Source organism: Misgurnus anguillicaudatus, chromosome 18 (assembly GCF_027580225.2).
Source record: "Misgurnus anguillicaudatus chromosome 18, ASM2758022v2, whole genome shotgun sequence".
In the NCBI taxonomy this organism is placed as follows: domain Eukaryota; kingdom Metazoa; phylum Chordata; class Actinopteri; order Cypriniformes; family Cobitidae; genus Misgurnus; species Misgurnus anguillicaudatus.
The window spans coordinates 25294454-25310486 of record NC_073354.2 but is presented as its reverse complement, the minus strand read 5'-3'; the positions used below and the strand labels follow the sequence as shown (position 1 = coordinate 25310486).

Here is a 16033-nt window from a genome sequence, read left to right as displayed (position 1 = left end):
CATAATCTATGATCAGATTTTGCACATTTTGTTTTAGCCAGTACCGTTGCTTTAAATAGAAATCCCAGTGGCCAATGTTGGCTTTGTGACACACAGGACAAATGTCAGAGAGTCAGCTTTCAGACAGTATTGGACAGAAAAGACCTTGCCATAGTTATTGCCCAACTGTACGTCTATATTAGTACACTATCTTTAATATAATACATTAGTAAAAATCCCATACTCTTTGTGATCATTCTTTTATTCTAAATAACACAAATCATGCAAATGTTTAAATATATAACGATTTAGTAAGTCTGGGCAAGGGTGCGTCAACGATAAAAAATTATGAGATACCTCTTGCACAATCCTGGGCATGAACACCTTCAAACGCCTTTACAAAACTAATAAAATATCAATATGGGACATCATAACGCAATTGTTTCGGAGAAATTGCTAGAAACCGTGCTAACAGTGTATATACTGCCATCACGTGGCGAAAAGATGAAAAATCACAGATCTGCCTGTGTTTGACCCACTCTGGCATCCGTAGTTACCGTAAAACTAGACGTGTACTTTGCTGTATTGTTGACATGTAGTTTCATCAGATTAAGGGAAATGCGAGTGTTTTCAACTTTACACCGGACTCACTGATAACAAGCGCCTGTCATCCGTCTAACTTTAACCGTTACTAATGTTTTCAAAGCATAATGTCTTTGGATTTGATGTTAGACTTTGTGAATCCATCGATGATGAATAAGGAAGCGGAGGACATTTCCATCGACCAGGATGGAGAGTGGGATAAGAAACATTTTCGAGAAATATCCACGACAACCTGATCTGCGCGTGCCCCTAAAGTGAAAATAGTAGAATTAACTAGTAAACTGGAAGTAACCAGGATCTTTTGGTTAGTTTACTACCCGATTGACTGGTTATCGTGTATCTTATTCATTATTACTGGTGTGTGGTTTCGTGTTCAATTTAAAAGGAATTTATGTCATATTCGTAAAATAAGAGTATAAAGTAGAAGTTACTTTTTAAAGATGCATCATTACAATTTATTTTGGGCTGTACTTTTATTATGTAGCATTGACGGGTTATGGTTAAGGCAAAATATAGATTTACAGGAAACCATGCTGTTACACAACATAACACCTGCATACCAATCGTCAAGTCAGAAGAAAGTCGCGGTTCATTTATCAATCATTTAATCATTGTAAAAATTTAAACTCAAAATTGACACATTTCCCGTGTGTTGTTTATCCCTGTCTGTTGTTGGTGTAGATATCAGTTTATTTGATGAACTGGAAGAGCTTGGTGATGCTGACGAGTTCCTGAAGGCGCTAGTGGACAGTGTCAGCTATGTGAGTCTGTCAAAACATCATTTTATTATCTCCACAAAAGCTTATGACAACATTTGTGGATGTGGTGATGTTTGTTCAACCACATTATTGATTAAAGGTAATCTTTAAGCATGCTTATAAAGCATTGTGCATCTTTATTTCTGTAGGACGCAACTACCTCTGACCTAAACTTTGACATTGAGCATCCAGCATGGAACTCAGATGGCTGGAGAGACAGTGGCAGCCCTCGATCTGGTACTGGAGTTTAACCTTCACTAGGCTGTTTTATTGTATTTTAAAGCAACACTATGTAGTTTCCATGTAAAAATGACTTACAGCTCCCCCATGTGGTTGAAAAGCGCAACAGTGCCTGGTATCAGACACTCTTCTGCAGGCAGGGGAAGGGGCGGGGCTGTGTTTCCTACCCTCCACCGCCACTTTCAGAGTGTGCTTGTAGCAGCTAGGAGGCTGCTCAGGTTGCAGCAACAGTACAATTTGTCCAGTTAAAAGTTGTTCTATCACTGAAATAATTTTAGAGACATTATTTAAAGGTAAAAAAAACTACATAGTGTTGCTTTAATATCTATGGGAGTACTGATTTTTTAGAACAACTTCCACATGAAATCAAAATGATTTTTTTACTTTGTTATCGTAAAACATTTGTTTTGAATGATTTATCCATGCAAACCATTTACTCTCAACAAAAGAAATAGTCATTGTAATCTTTTATCAAAATATGAAAATGTACTTCGCCATTTCCCTTCAACTGTCAGTCTGCTGCAAGCTCCATTTATGAATGAAACGCCTATTTTTTAGATCCAATCAATTACCAGTGAAAAAACAAGTAACTCCTTCTATTTTTCTCAGAAATTCACCACAATACTAAAGTTGGTCTTAATTTTAAATTCCTCTAGCAATTTTAATTATTTAAAATGTCATTAAAGGGACACTCCACTTTTTTTAAATAGGCTAATTTTCCAGCTCCCCTAGAGTTAAACATTTGATTTTTACCGTTTTGGAATCCATTCAGGCGATCTCCAGGTCTGGCAATACCACTTTTAGCATAGCTTAGCATAATCCATTGAATCTGATTAGTCCGTTAGCATCGCGCTCAAAAATAACCAGAGAGTTTTGATATATTTGATATATTTAAAACTTGACTCTTTTGTGGTTACATTGTGTACTAAGACCGACAGAAAATTAAAAGTTGGGATTTTCTAGGCCGATATGGCTAGGAACTATACACTAATTTCGTCGTAATAGTCAAGGACTTTGCTGCTGTACACTGGCTGCAGCAGGCGCAATGATATTACACAGTGCTCGAAAATAGTCCCCTGCTATTGAAAGTTACCAAGGGGACTATTTTCGGGCGCTGCGTAGTATCATTGCGATATTACTTTTTGATCAAATACTCTTTGGTCATTTTTGAGCGCGATGCTGATGGTCTGGTCGGATTCGGTGGATTATGCTAAGATATGCTAAAAGTGGTACCACCAGACCCGGAGATAGGCTGAATGGATTCCAAAACGGTAAAAATCAAATGTTTAACTCTAGGGGACCTGGAAAATGGCTGAATAAAGTGGAGTGTCCCTTTAAGAAACATAATTATAATACAATTGGTATTGTATTCAGCAAACATATCTCTAAACTAGCAATAAATGCATTTTTTTTAGTCACCGATCTCCGGTGTTATTAGAGTTTCAAGCTGTTCTCTGTTTTTGCTTTCACAGATGGTGATGTAACAGTGGACTCACTTTCACCAAACCACACCCTAAGTTCAGTGTCCTCTCCAGCTTCGGTGGAACCGCACTCCCCATACTCTACACATGTGAGTTAAGCTCCGCCCCAATGCAAAATACACAGTCCTTCAGCTTTTCTGCTCTCTGGATTTGAATATGATTTGACAGGGTGTAATGTGTAAACATGTTTTGGGCTGCTGTTCTCTCCACGCTGTTTTCTTTGTATGTGCACAGATAATTTAACATATGGTCATTATATGGTTATATATAAATACTATTTGTTAAATATGCTTTTTCAGTGGTGATGCTATATTTTTGACACTGATTGAAAATGTAGAGTATCTTTGATGGAAAATTGTATCCATTTCTTTTTATATGAAATGATTTTGTTTTACTTTAGTGGCAACATGCATAGAAAATCTGTTAATTGGCCAAGGATAATCTGATGCATTGATCAGGTCAAATAATATCACATTTATTATTTATATATTACATTTATGCATTTTCAAGATCCTTTTATCCAAAGGGAAATACTGTGCATTCAAGTATACATCAATATGTGTGTTCCCTGGGAATCAAACCAATTGAGCTACAGGAACACTATATTTCAACATTTATATGTCCGTCAATATTCTTTATCTTTCATATAAGAATATGTATGACTTCTGATTGCATAAAATAGATGCATATAAGTCACATTTGTTTACTGACTTAAAATGTCACTTGCATATTGGCCAGATGGTCTATGCGTGAACTGCCCTGGTCGTGCCAGCTGCATAAATTCAGAGATCAAGAGATCACAGACACACACATACACCCATGTGAATTAGGTGTCTAATAAAGAATCCAGTGTGTTACCAGATGTCTTAATCACCTCTCAGCACATCATCAGACTAATGAATCTGTCTCTCATTGAAGTGTGTGGAATATATCTGTTGACAGTTCAAGGTGTGTTAGGAAAAATCCCACAGTGTCAAGGTTTCAAACACACATACATTTTTTAAGTGAAAACTTTAAATACTTTTTAAATGGAAATGTTTAAAGGAGGTATGTTATTTGGCATACTATATATCTGCTGCAGATTTAAATGGTACAAATGAATACCACACACACTCAATGTTAACTATTCGTTTTCCTGTGAAATAATGATGCAACATACTGTAATGAGCCAAACGTGCGTGTACCCGTGTCCAAAACTGTTAGGTGGATAGATTCATGAAACGGAGTCATATGTCGCATGGGTATATTTGAAGAGTTTGTTTACAAATCGAGATAACCTTAAAAAAATCTTGTTTTCTGATTGTGCATTCCAAATAATATCAAGGCAAGGCAAGTTTATTTGTATAGCACATTTCATACACAGAGGTCATTCAAAGTGCTTTACATAGAAATAAGAAAACAATATATAAAAGAACTTAAAAAAAAAAAGACAAATGATAAAATCACAATAAAAACAAAGATACATGACAATTTAAAATAAAAATTAAAGAAAATAAATGTGATTTTAATAAAAACAGTTTAAAATGTTAAAAAGAATAAAAACAGGAGTTAAAGTGACTTATCAATCAAACTGCAGTTGGTTTGTTTTGATTTAGGCTTTCATAACTAAAAAAATACAGCTAAGTTACACAATAAAAACATGAAAACATAATAATAAACATGTTTTGACAAAAATTGTAAAACGGGAGTTATCTCGTTTGGGAACCAAACTCTTCATTTGTGGCAATAGCCAACAATGCATTTTATGGGTCAAAATTGTTGATTTTTTTTAATGCCAAAAATCAAGTAAATTGTCTCATGTTACATGAAGATATAAAAATATTTATAATTAGTAATATGTGTTGCTAAGGAAGGAGTTCATTTGGACAACTTTAAAGGCAATTTTCTAAATTTTCAGATTTTTTTGCAGCCTCAGATTAAAGTTTTTCCCTGCCAAATATTGTCCTAAATAACGATTCATCCAAGCAAAGCTTGTTAATTCAGTTTTCAGAGTGTATATAAATCTCAGTTTAAATATTTTTTTGTCACAATTTATGAAAGTATAACTATTTTTAACCTGTGGGACACACAAGGCCTAGGCCATTATTTAAATAGCAAACCCAGAATGCAAGAATGTGTTCAGTGTAAATGCATTAAAAACACCTTTTGTTAATCAACCTTTATTTGTATCATAGTTTTTTGTTGCTATAATGTTGACTTGTCAAACTTGTTTGTATACAGTTAAATAAATAGATCGCTATTCTTGACCACCATGATTCATTGTCCAGAATTTAAATGTTTGAGAGCCTTCATAGTAACCATATAAACAGTGAGCCTGTACTGTAAATTATGGGACGTATACCTTTTATAACCCAGAATAAAAATATTTGTCTCTCTTACATTTCTTCAGGATGAGGTGCTTTCTCCACTGTCCTGGAATTCTCAACCCTCCCCGCTGTCTGTGTGCTCTGACTCCAGCGGTTTTGCTGAGACACATATTGATAAGCCACCTAAGAGGACCAATCAGACCACGAAAGGTGTCCACCTTCATTTCAAATTTCTTTTCTTTTTTTATTTTTATTTTTATTTGATAAGTTGAACATGTTGATTAACATTACAGTTGTTTTCACAGCAAAGCCTGTCCAGGCAGCTAAGAGACCCATTCAGAGGAGCCCCAAGATTTCCATTCAGCCTAAACCGCTCATCACAGCGCTGCCCATCTCGCCAGCTCCCCTTCATGCTAAGACCATCATCATCCAACCTCTCCAGACCACAGTTCTGCCTGTAGTGAAGCAGCAACCGGTTACAATTCAACCAGCGCCCCCTACAGGTAATAAACGAATTGCATTAAATCCAGCAGAGGGCGCTAGGCAACAATATTTTGGTGGCTGTTTCAGTGCCTTTTGTCTAATCTCTGTCTGTCTTGACTAGTTCACTGCTCTTAAATGCATGTGTTTTGTTGCCATCAATATATGGGGTCTGCAAAACTGAAAAACATGTGGTTCCTAGTGCATTATGATGAGTGAAAGCTGTTTTTTTGTTGCATGGAAAAAGTCAGGGTGCATTCACAGCTTTGAATAGAAAAAAAATCAGCAAACTTGAGTTTTGAATATGCAATCCAAACGTCATTTTTTTGTAGTAATAGATAAAAAAATCCAATGCCCTCTGCATATTCAATTATGAATTTGTGCATTGGGTCTTAATGTAGTGTTAGTTGATTTATTGTAATAGAGATTGTTCTGATGAGACCCTGTTAAGTGTCTTCAGTATGTTATACTACAGCTGTCAGGAATCGAGCTTCAGCATCCGTTTCCACACACTAATATAAACATTTACCTCACACACCTGGAAGCAGCAATAGAGGACAAGAACAGCCTCGAGTCACAGTAATCTTATCCCGTAAGCGACTTTACAAATCACTGTACTCCATTGTGTCCAAACAATCACTTCTCACTCACTTTCTTTAAACAGCATGACTGGTCCTTTAAACAAAATGAGACCTGTTGTGTCCGTGCTGTTTGGTTTATAAAGGGTACACTAATCACAACCTGTTTTTTCATTTGTCAAGATCTCTGCTGCAAGATGTATATGCAGTACGTAATGAACCTGTCTGTGCATAATACCTTAAAAATGTATTTTGACTGTGTTTCATTATTTTTCTTTCTGGCTGATGACAGATGTTTTTTGGGGGGATATTATTTGTAGTTTTAAAGACTGATGGGTGAGTCAGTGGTTGTTTAGAGAATGAGACTTGTTGGTAATGACCCCTGCAGGGTCGGTGCGAAGTCCTCTTTTTTTATGCAACCCCAACATTTGCCCGTCATGCCTGACAAATTATGTTTGTGCCTGTTACCTGGGGGTGAAGTATTGGTTTCTGGATGAAGGATGGTGCTTGGTACAATAGTTTACTTTGTGATTAAACTTTTTTTGAGTGTTTTATCTGTGCATTACTTGAATGGAGGTCAAGTTGAACATTTATTTCCCAAAGTTCAGTTTAAAGTGTATAGTTTTAGGGTTAAAGGACCTTCACATAAACTAGAAGTGGTTTGGCATTAATTAAAAGAATGTACTCAGTTTTTGAATGGTAACTGTCTGTGTTCTGTCACCCAGGTCGACCGATGTTGCTGACCCAGCCTACTCAGGTGGTACAGCTTCAGACTCCTCAGGCGGTAACAACACGTGTCGTCACCGTACCAACACTGCCTCAGGACAGACCCGCCTCTGTTGTTGCCCCGGTAACAGCGTCTCCTGTGGTTGCCGTGACAGTCCAGAATTCCGGCCTTGAAGATGATGTAAGTTGCCAAAAGTCTCATCATTAAAACCATTTTTTCGTCTGTAATTGTGAATCGTGTATGTTCGCTCAAGTCTGGAGGTAAACGTTTTGTGTGCCCTGACGGTGCTTTTTACAGAAAACCAGCTGTTTGATAGTGAATGTATTACAGGGCTCCAGACTAACTTTTTTCACTAGGAGCACAGTGGCCCCCAACTGAAAATTTTAGGGGCACAACCAAAAAATGTAGGGGCACACACCTAAAATCAACATGCAAATAATGACATTTCTACAAATTTCCACTGTATTACTAATAAATACTTTTATGATAGATGCAGAAATCAGTGGTGGATCTAGACCATTTTAACTGGGGGGGCCAATCTGGGGCCAGTTGTATTGTTAGAGGGGCCAAGCTACATTTAGACCTTATTCTTGTCATATCATTTTCTGCACTACACTTTTGTCTTGTTTTCAGTAAGAATATCTACAAATTAAGTCTAGAAATAAGTCTAGTTTTTAGACAAAATGTATCAAATACCCAACGGGGTAAGAAAAAAAAATGTTGAACATTTTTCTTAAACCCTAAAACATGTTTTATGCATAAAATCACTTAAATTTGATATTTTTGGTCTAAAAACTAGACTTATTTTCTTGGGTCGTTTTGCTCATCAAGAAAAAGCATCTTAATTTAAGAATTTTTTTTATATTTTTACTGAAAACTACTAAGAATTTTTTTCTTGAAAATATTTTTTGCAGTGTGCACTAAAGGCATTAACAGGACAAATACCATGTTTATGCTACTGTCTAATTACGGATGTAAAAAACAACGATCGCCACATTTTTTTAAAAAATAATTTCACACCCCACATTTAGGGGGGCCACAAGGGGGTCCAAGCTTGTTGTCACAGGGGCACTGGCCCCCGCTGGCCCCTCACTAGAACCGCCACTGGCAGAAATTACAATGTGCGGTTTCAAATCCAGTGCACATCACAAAAAAAGTCAAATTTACTGGTCGCACATGTGGGACTGGATGTAAATTTAGTGGCACACTCTCAAATTTTGGTGGCAAAATGACACCATTTGGTGGCAGTCTGGAGCTCTGTATTAGACTATGGAATTGCACGTAAAATCTGTTTTTAGTGTCAGATGACTTGTAAAGTGAAGGATACGGCCATTTTGTTGAACTGTGGAGTGATACATTTGACATTGAAGATTTGCTGATAGGGGTGACTTGCTTGAAAAACAATTGTCTTTTAAAAAAATAAAAACAAAAAATTGACATCACATTTTTTTGTTGTTTGGAGTGGACCACAATACTTAATTCTCTGTAACTGGAACTTGTTGTACACAAACTAGAGATGCGCGGTTATTCCATCCGCAACCGCATCACAAAACTCATCATCCGTCCGCCATCCATCCGCACCAACGTCTTTGACCAATTTTCAAAACCACACCCACCCGCCATTCGCTGATTGGGCGATGCAAGGTGCTGCTGATGACAGGCGCGAGACTAGAAAGCTCTCAGAATTTTAGCAGTGAACTCTGTCTCCGATTGGCGCACAAAATAAATAAATAGCCTAAATTAAATGCACAAATGACATAGCCTGCACTGGTGTCATCCTGATTTACCTCTTTGTAGAACTTATTCCAGGCAACACTTTTCTGACCTTCTATTTCCTTTGTTTTTAATTCTCCTTTTTTGAGTTTGTCACATACCTCATTCGCCGGCGTTGCCATCTCTGATAATAACAAGCAGTCGATCTGCATATATTACTGCCTGATGAAAATGTGACTATTTCAAAGTGTGCTTGATTTTTTTGGATGTGGGTATAGTCAGATAACAATATCTAACAATGTATACATATATTTTTAATTTGATTGGTTCAACCGCCCGCCACCCGCCCACATTTAATTAAAATATTATTTTTTGTCACGTCAATCGGCCCATCTGCAGTTTATCCACAAAGTCCGTGGCTGTAACCGCCAACCGCGCATCTCTAACACAAACATGGACAAATACACTGCTATATGTTCTAAGAAAAATATTTGGTTATTATATTTATTGGTTCTTCCTAACCCCAAAACAGCTGGTAGAAATCTGAAAAAAAAAAAGACAAACCAAAACTCGGGTCTTAGGAGGTTAATGCGGCTTTTCTAACTTATCCACCAGGGATCTTCAGGAGGAGTTTTAAAATCTTTTAGACTTTTATTGAAAATCCCAAAAGTTTGACTTTCTGATCTGTTGGAAGATATTGCAATATTTTGCTTCTGTATATAGTTGCCATTTGTCTCTGTGTTTTTTTTCCTGTGTAGGCTTTCCTTAAATTCATTGCCAGCAAAACTGAGTGGAAAAGAAATTTGTGTCAGTGAAACAGGGTAACATATAATTGTCTCGAAAAAGATAGAATTTTCATTTGCGTGTGGTGTGATCACATTTATTGTGCCGATGTGAATAATTTCAGAGTATAGAGAAAGCTCTGTAAAATATTACTGCTTACAATCTTTTTTTTGTGTTTGCTTAAGGATTTAAAGACGAATAAGACATTCTTTGGTCAACTTAAAGTACTAAAACATTCGTCTGTAGTTACTTAAAATCATGATGGTTAGGCATGGAAGATTATTCAACACTTGCATTTCTTAGGAAAGTTTTGTTATTAATCATCCTTAAAGGCAGGGTGCATGTTTTTCGAAAAACACTTTGGAAAAGGGAGCCGGGTCTAGTACCAAAACACACTTGTAGCCAATCAGCAGTAAGGGGCGTGTCTACTAACCGACATCGTTGCCTGGGTTGCATATGTTTGGGACGGGTCTATCAAAAGAAGGTCCAGATTCTATTGGGGCAGGGGCGTGTTTGTTTAGGTGATTTCAAATGTAAACATTGGCTTCCAGAGATCATGCACCCCGCCTTTAATATAATATAAACCATTGAAATTGTTTGAAAAATATGAATGTTACTGTGATTTGCAGTAAGGTGGAGTCTATTTCAGTACTTGGCTTAACCAGTGGTGTGATTATAAGGCAGCACTACCTGCTTTGATATCCAAAACGATGAATGTTTTGCAGTTCAGGTAGTGCCCCTAGTGGCATAGAATTGACTTCTAAGCGGATCATAAAATATATAAAGACAGAATTGATTACATGACTAAATGATGGAAAAAGACTGCTTTGATAGTATTTAATCATCAAATGGTTTCTTAATGGAAATCATGTGTTCTTCCAGATGTCCTGTCCTAAACATTACCTTAATGTTTTACACAGACGTATGAAATTAGAGTAGTTATAGTTGAGAGAGAGAGAGAGAATTCTAGTTGAGGAAAGTATACATTTCTGTAGCTTTAGGTTAGTGTACACACTGTACAGTAGGTTTTTCGTAGGATTTAATAGTAATGCCAACTGTCTGGCAATCATTTCTGTCTTCTCTCTCTCCAAGGTGGAACTGCAAACCAGATATTTTGCACGATATTTGACAGTCTTATTATGTATGACATGTGGCCTCTAAAAAACCCAAAGAAAAATATATATTTTTTTATATTTAGAATTTGTAAGGCAATTATCAGTCCCCATCTCCTTTGCATTAGACCAGAAGTGAGCTAATGCTCATATTATTTTCCATTAAGGTATTTCCCCCCTCATTGATTTTTCTGACATCAGAGTTTTGGATTAGTCTCAGATTCCTGTAGGTTTAGTGCTGTCTTTTCCACTGTAGATGTTGTTACAAGTTTAGTTCATGGTACTCTACAATTTCCAAGGTCTCTTAAAGAAGAAAAACAGCACCTGTCTGCACATAAACACGTGTGTGAGGGGCAGAATGATACAGTGACGTTACTACGATTGCGTGAAAAGGCACCCATTAGTCACAAAGCCTCACTCAGGAGCAGTTACTCTAAACAATTTTATACCCTCATTGTGTGTGTGTACTGTTTTTGCCATTTTCTTTTATTTTTTGGTCAAAAGAGAAACTTTCCTATCAAGTCAATGTATTGTCATCATAAATTGTCATAGTGATTAGCTATGTCCACTGTGAAATATTATTGTTCCATAATCATACTCCATATAGCTGTGTATTAAATTTGATTGGCTGTGATGTTGTCATTTGTGACACATTCTGTGAAAACCCAGATAAAATGGGAATTATCTTTAATATTGACAAGTAAGTTCATGTCAAAGATTGAAATCTATGAAATCAAACTTTGATGCTCCTAATCTCATAATTAGATTTTGGGGCAGTTTCCCGGACAGTTTTTACCCTAGTTCCAAATTAAAATGCATGTTTGAGCTGCCTTAATTTAAAAACAACTGCAACTCACATATCTTAACATACAATACTGTGCAAAACTCTTATGCTGCGTTCAGACCAGACGCGGTAGAAGGGTCAACTTGATTTCAATGTAAGTCTATGTTAAGTCAATGTAAAGACACGTTGACGTGCAACTGGAGGTCTCGCGGTGCGAATGAGGCATTTAGCGCGGCGCGTTAGACACGATTCTGCCTCATTCGCGCATCTAGTTCATGCGGACGGCGCGAATTTAGCGTTGCCGCAGCAAACGTGCAAGTTGAAAAACTTGAACTTTTGGGGAAAAACGCACCGCATTAACCAATCAGGAGCTTGCTAGTAATGACATGATTACAGGAAGCGAGTGGAGTCGCAAAAGCCCCTCCCATGACACACATTTCCGCATGAATGTCTCAATGACTAGAATTTCACGCGCGACTGAAACGAGTAAACTCAAAATGTTCAAGTGGCAAACTAGACGCAGTAGACGGGAATTTGACGCCTCAAACACGGCTGGTGTGAACCCACGGTTAGGCCACCGCCACCAGAACACTTGTTATTTTAGAAGTTTTAATGTCCATCCATATTTATTTTTCAATCTATTTTATAAAGATACAGACAGAAAATACAGGAAATAAAAAAATAAAAAAAATAATTTTCAGGACAAAATGTCTTCTTTAGGCATCGTTGGTGTTTGGTGTGCCCTCTCTTGGCACTAAACACATCTTGAGCGTTTTTGATCAGAAAGTAAATAGACTAATTTCATTAAAATTAGAAATTAGGATTTAATTTTATTTAGGTTTAAGAGATCCTGCAGTTTGCTGCTATTGCTCAAGTGGAAGGGGATTTTACCCTAAAAACTTGAGACATCAGTTTACATTTTTATACAATTTTTAATACTATATACACATTTCCTGTGTTTTCTGGATGTATTTTCTATTGGAGAGACTGAGAAACAATTATATATGATCACTACAACATTGCAAAAACAACTAATCTTATTCTGCCATGGTGGCCTAACTGTGCATTCACACCAGACGCGGTAGAGGCGGCAAAAACACTCTATTCTCGCGTAGATGGACGCTTGAACATTTTGAGTTTACTTACTTTATTCGTAAGTGAAAGCCACGTGTGAAATTCTAGTCAATCGTGGAAATTCACGTCATAGGAGGGGCTTCTGCGACTCCACTCGCTTCCTGTAATCACGTCACTACTAGAGTTACTAGCTTCATATTGGTTAACACAGCGCGAACATCCGGCAAAGTTCCGATTATTCAGCGTCCGCGTTTCCAGCGGCAACGCTCAATTCGTGCTGAATGGATTGCGCGTTCCGCATGAATTGAGTGTTGCCGCGGGAAACGCGCAAGTTGAAAAATCTAAACTTTGGCGGATATTCGCGCCGCGCTATTCGCGCTTACCACGCCATTCAAGCTTACCATGCCGCAGGATGCCTATTTGAGTCTTTGCATTGATAAACTCAAGCTTGCCACCTTCTTTGGCGTCTGGTGTGAATGCACACTAAGACTTTTGCACAGTACTGTATATTAATGCCTATGTTTTGTCTCAAGCTGCACACCAGTACTGTTTTTTGTAAGGTTTCTAAATGTTCTTATATAACTAAGGCCTAGTCCTAGATTAATCTAAACCCTGTAACAGGGTCACATTTTGTGACAGTATTGTAGCTGTAGACCAAAACAATTTATTCAATAAAAGTGTATGGTTTTACATGTGTGCATTCTAGATCAAAAGCTTGCTTGATGGGACATGGGTCATATAAATAACTTACTGTACGTACTGTACTTATGCTTTATAAAGCAGTTTACATTGAAAAAAAAACAACGTTCGGACAACACATGGGGTCAAAAAAGGGAAGTACATGTTCTGTGAAATGCATCACCAAGTCATACTGCAGCTGTGAGCTTAGTCCAAATGGACAGGATGTGCACCCTTATCTAATTGTATTTCATGACAGCATTCACGGAAGCTGTATGTGAGCACATGCAGTTAAAACAGTTTGGTGTAATGAGCGTTAACTGCTCCCTTGTTGCTCTACTGAATGGGTCATGTATATGGTATACGCAAGTAGTTAAAGCTCCTGTGGTGCGGCAGTCAATACGTTTTGTTGAGTCTTGACATTTGAAGCGTGATCCATATTTGAGTATTTAGTAGATTAGTATAAGGACAGCTGTGCAGCAGCCCATGCATGTGTGTCTCATCCCCATCTGCACGTGTTTATATCTTGAGCTGAACGTATGCACTTCACAACAGTTGTCATTCAGACTTGGTTATGTAAACGTCCAAACTGAGAAGTAAAGCAAAACAAGTTCACACATTTATAGCAACAGTTACTGTTTCTATAAAAGCCAGCGGTTTTCCTGTAAATTCTAGATTTGCTTTGAATGTTGCAGGTTTCAGATTTTATTATAGCCTATAATTACAAATCACATTGTTTGGGAGGTCTCACTAGTAGTATCCAACAATTTGGATGCTGTCTTCTTGACATGTTGAGGTGTATTGGCCTTAAATAGTTTAAACGGTTAGTATATTAATGTTACTTGGATCAGACGTGAAGAGGAGTATGATGAAAGACTGGTGTCTGTTGCCTCAATGTCTGTTGGGTTTTAGGGGGAAAAAAACGCTAAATCAGAGCCCAGCCACATGTTGAATCTCTGCGCTGCTTCTGTTTTTGTCCTTTATTCATAGTTCCAGCTCTTGGTTGGGGTATTGTACTCCTACGTGGCAAACGCACACATGCCTTAACTCTCTCATTCACACACCCTCTCTGTTTTACAGTCCAGAAATGAAAAGGACAAATGGAGAGTTCAAATGCCTTTATACATACCGTCTTTGCATTTTTTTGTAATTCTGACATTGGAACCTGCGCCGTAATCAACAATAGCCAAAAACATTTAGGAATTTGGCAACGATTTTTTTTGGCAGTGTTTTTATTAAATAAGAAAATCACTTTAAAGGGGACATATCATAAAAATTTTCCATGTATAAGTGCTATAATTGCATCCCCAATGCTTCTTTCAACCTAGAAAATATGAAAAAGATCAACCCAGTAACTTAGTTTTGGTAAACTATTCTCTGCAAGCACGTATAAAAATAGGTAATTGAAATTTTGGCTTCCCTTGTGATGTCAGAAGGGGATAATACCGTCCCTTAATCTATACTATTCAATTACAGCACTGCCATTTAGTGCAGAGATCAGCACATTTGCAATTAAAAGGACACACCCAAAAACGGCACATTTTTGCTTACACTTACAAAATGTCTATAATAATAATAATACATGCTATAATAAATTATCTATATGGTACTTAAAACTAGGACTTCACATATGCAATCTGAGGACACCAAAGTTTTATTTGACATCTTAAAAAAGTCTTGTGAATTGTCCCCTTTAACTCCTGTTAGCATTGCATTGTGACCAAATCTTTTAAACATGGGACATTTCAAAGGAGCGTCACATTTCCAGAAAACGTCAGAGGTATTATTCAGTATTGGGGAAAGTTACTTTTAAAAGTAATGCATTACAATATTAAGTTACTCCCAGAAAAAGTAACTAATTGTGTTACTTAGTTACTTTTCATGTAAAGTAATGCTTACGTTACTTTTTAGTTACTTTTGCGTTACTTTTTCTTGGCTGAGGCTTGAGCTCTTTCAGGCCTTGCAAGTGTTTTTTATGACTGAAAAGTTCTACATTCAGAAATTGCATATTTCCATCACAAAAAAGTGACTACGTTTAGTTTAAATTCGGTACATAATTTTTTTAATCGAATTAATTAAACTAAAAAAGTAACTTGCATTACTTTTTTAAAAAAAAGTAACTCAAATATTAATTTGTACATTTAAAAAGTAATGCGTTACTTTACTCGTCACTTCTGAAAAGTGATATTTTTACGTAATGCACGTTACTTGTAATGTGTTACCCTCAACACTGAAGGTATTGAGGCCAATCACAACGTACAGGTTAGTTGGCCAATCAGGGACACAGTGCTTTTTAATTTGTGCGTTTCGGGAAGAGAGTGAAATCTGGAGCTACAAAAAGGTACAGAATGTGAAAAATCATGTGTTTTTTAACCATAAATCATGCGAACTCATTATATTATGCAAAATTAACAAAATAACATAGGTGCACTTTAAAACTGGTTCTTATAGTTCATAAAAATCGTTATCTTCTGTAGAATGAACAGCCCTTAGGTCGCATAAAAGTCACACAGATGCATACATCTAAATGGGACATGCTAACTAGCCAAACCCTGACCTTTTGATTATTGCAATGCATACTTTTAGGATTGATGACTAAAATAAAAATGTCATCACTCCCTTGTTGCAGTGACTGGTGTAAGGATTGGCACTTTACAATTCTGTAGACATATTTATTCACCAGATTTGTTACATATTTGTTGCGTGACTTTTCTCATTACGCTCATTGGATTATATC

At 36.9% G+C, this 16033-nt stretch overlaps 1 protein-coding gene across 1 annotated transcript in view; it reads left to right on the top strand.

Annotated features, from left to right (window-relative positions):
- The first annotated feature begins 516 nt into the window (after positions 1-516).
- Positions 517-16033, top strand: part of atf6 (activating transcription factor 6) — a 43193-nt gene continuing 27676 nt past the window's right edge. The window contains exons 1-7 of the mRNA XM_073856160.1: positions 517-783; positions 1267-1343; positions 1490-1577; positions 3053-3150; positions 5451-5577; positions 5673-5870; positions 7151-7332. Of these exons, the coding sequence (XP_073712261.1) occupies positions 690-783; positions 1267-1343; positions 1490-1577; positions 3053-3150; positions 5451-5577; positions 5673-5870; positions 7151-7332 (864 nt within the window). The 5' untranslated portion in view covers positions 517-689. The remainder of the gene's footprint in view (positions 784-1266; positions 1344-1489; positions 1578-3052; positions 3151-5450; positions 5578-5672; positions 5871-7150; positions 7333-16033) is intronic.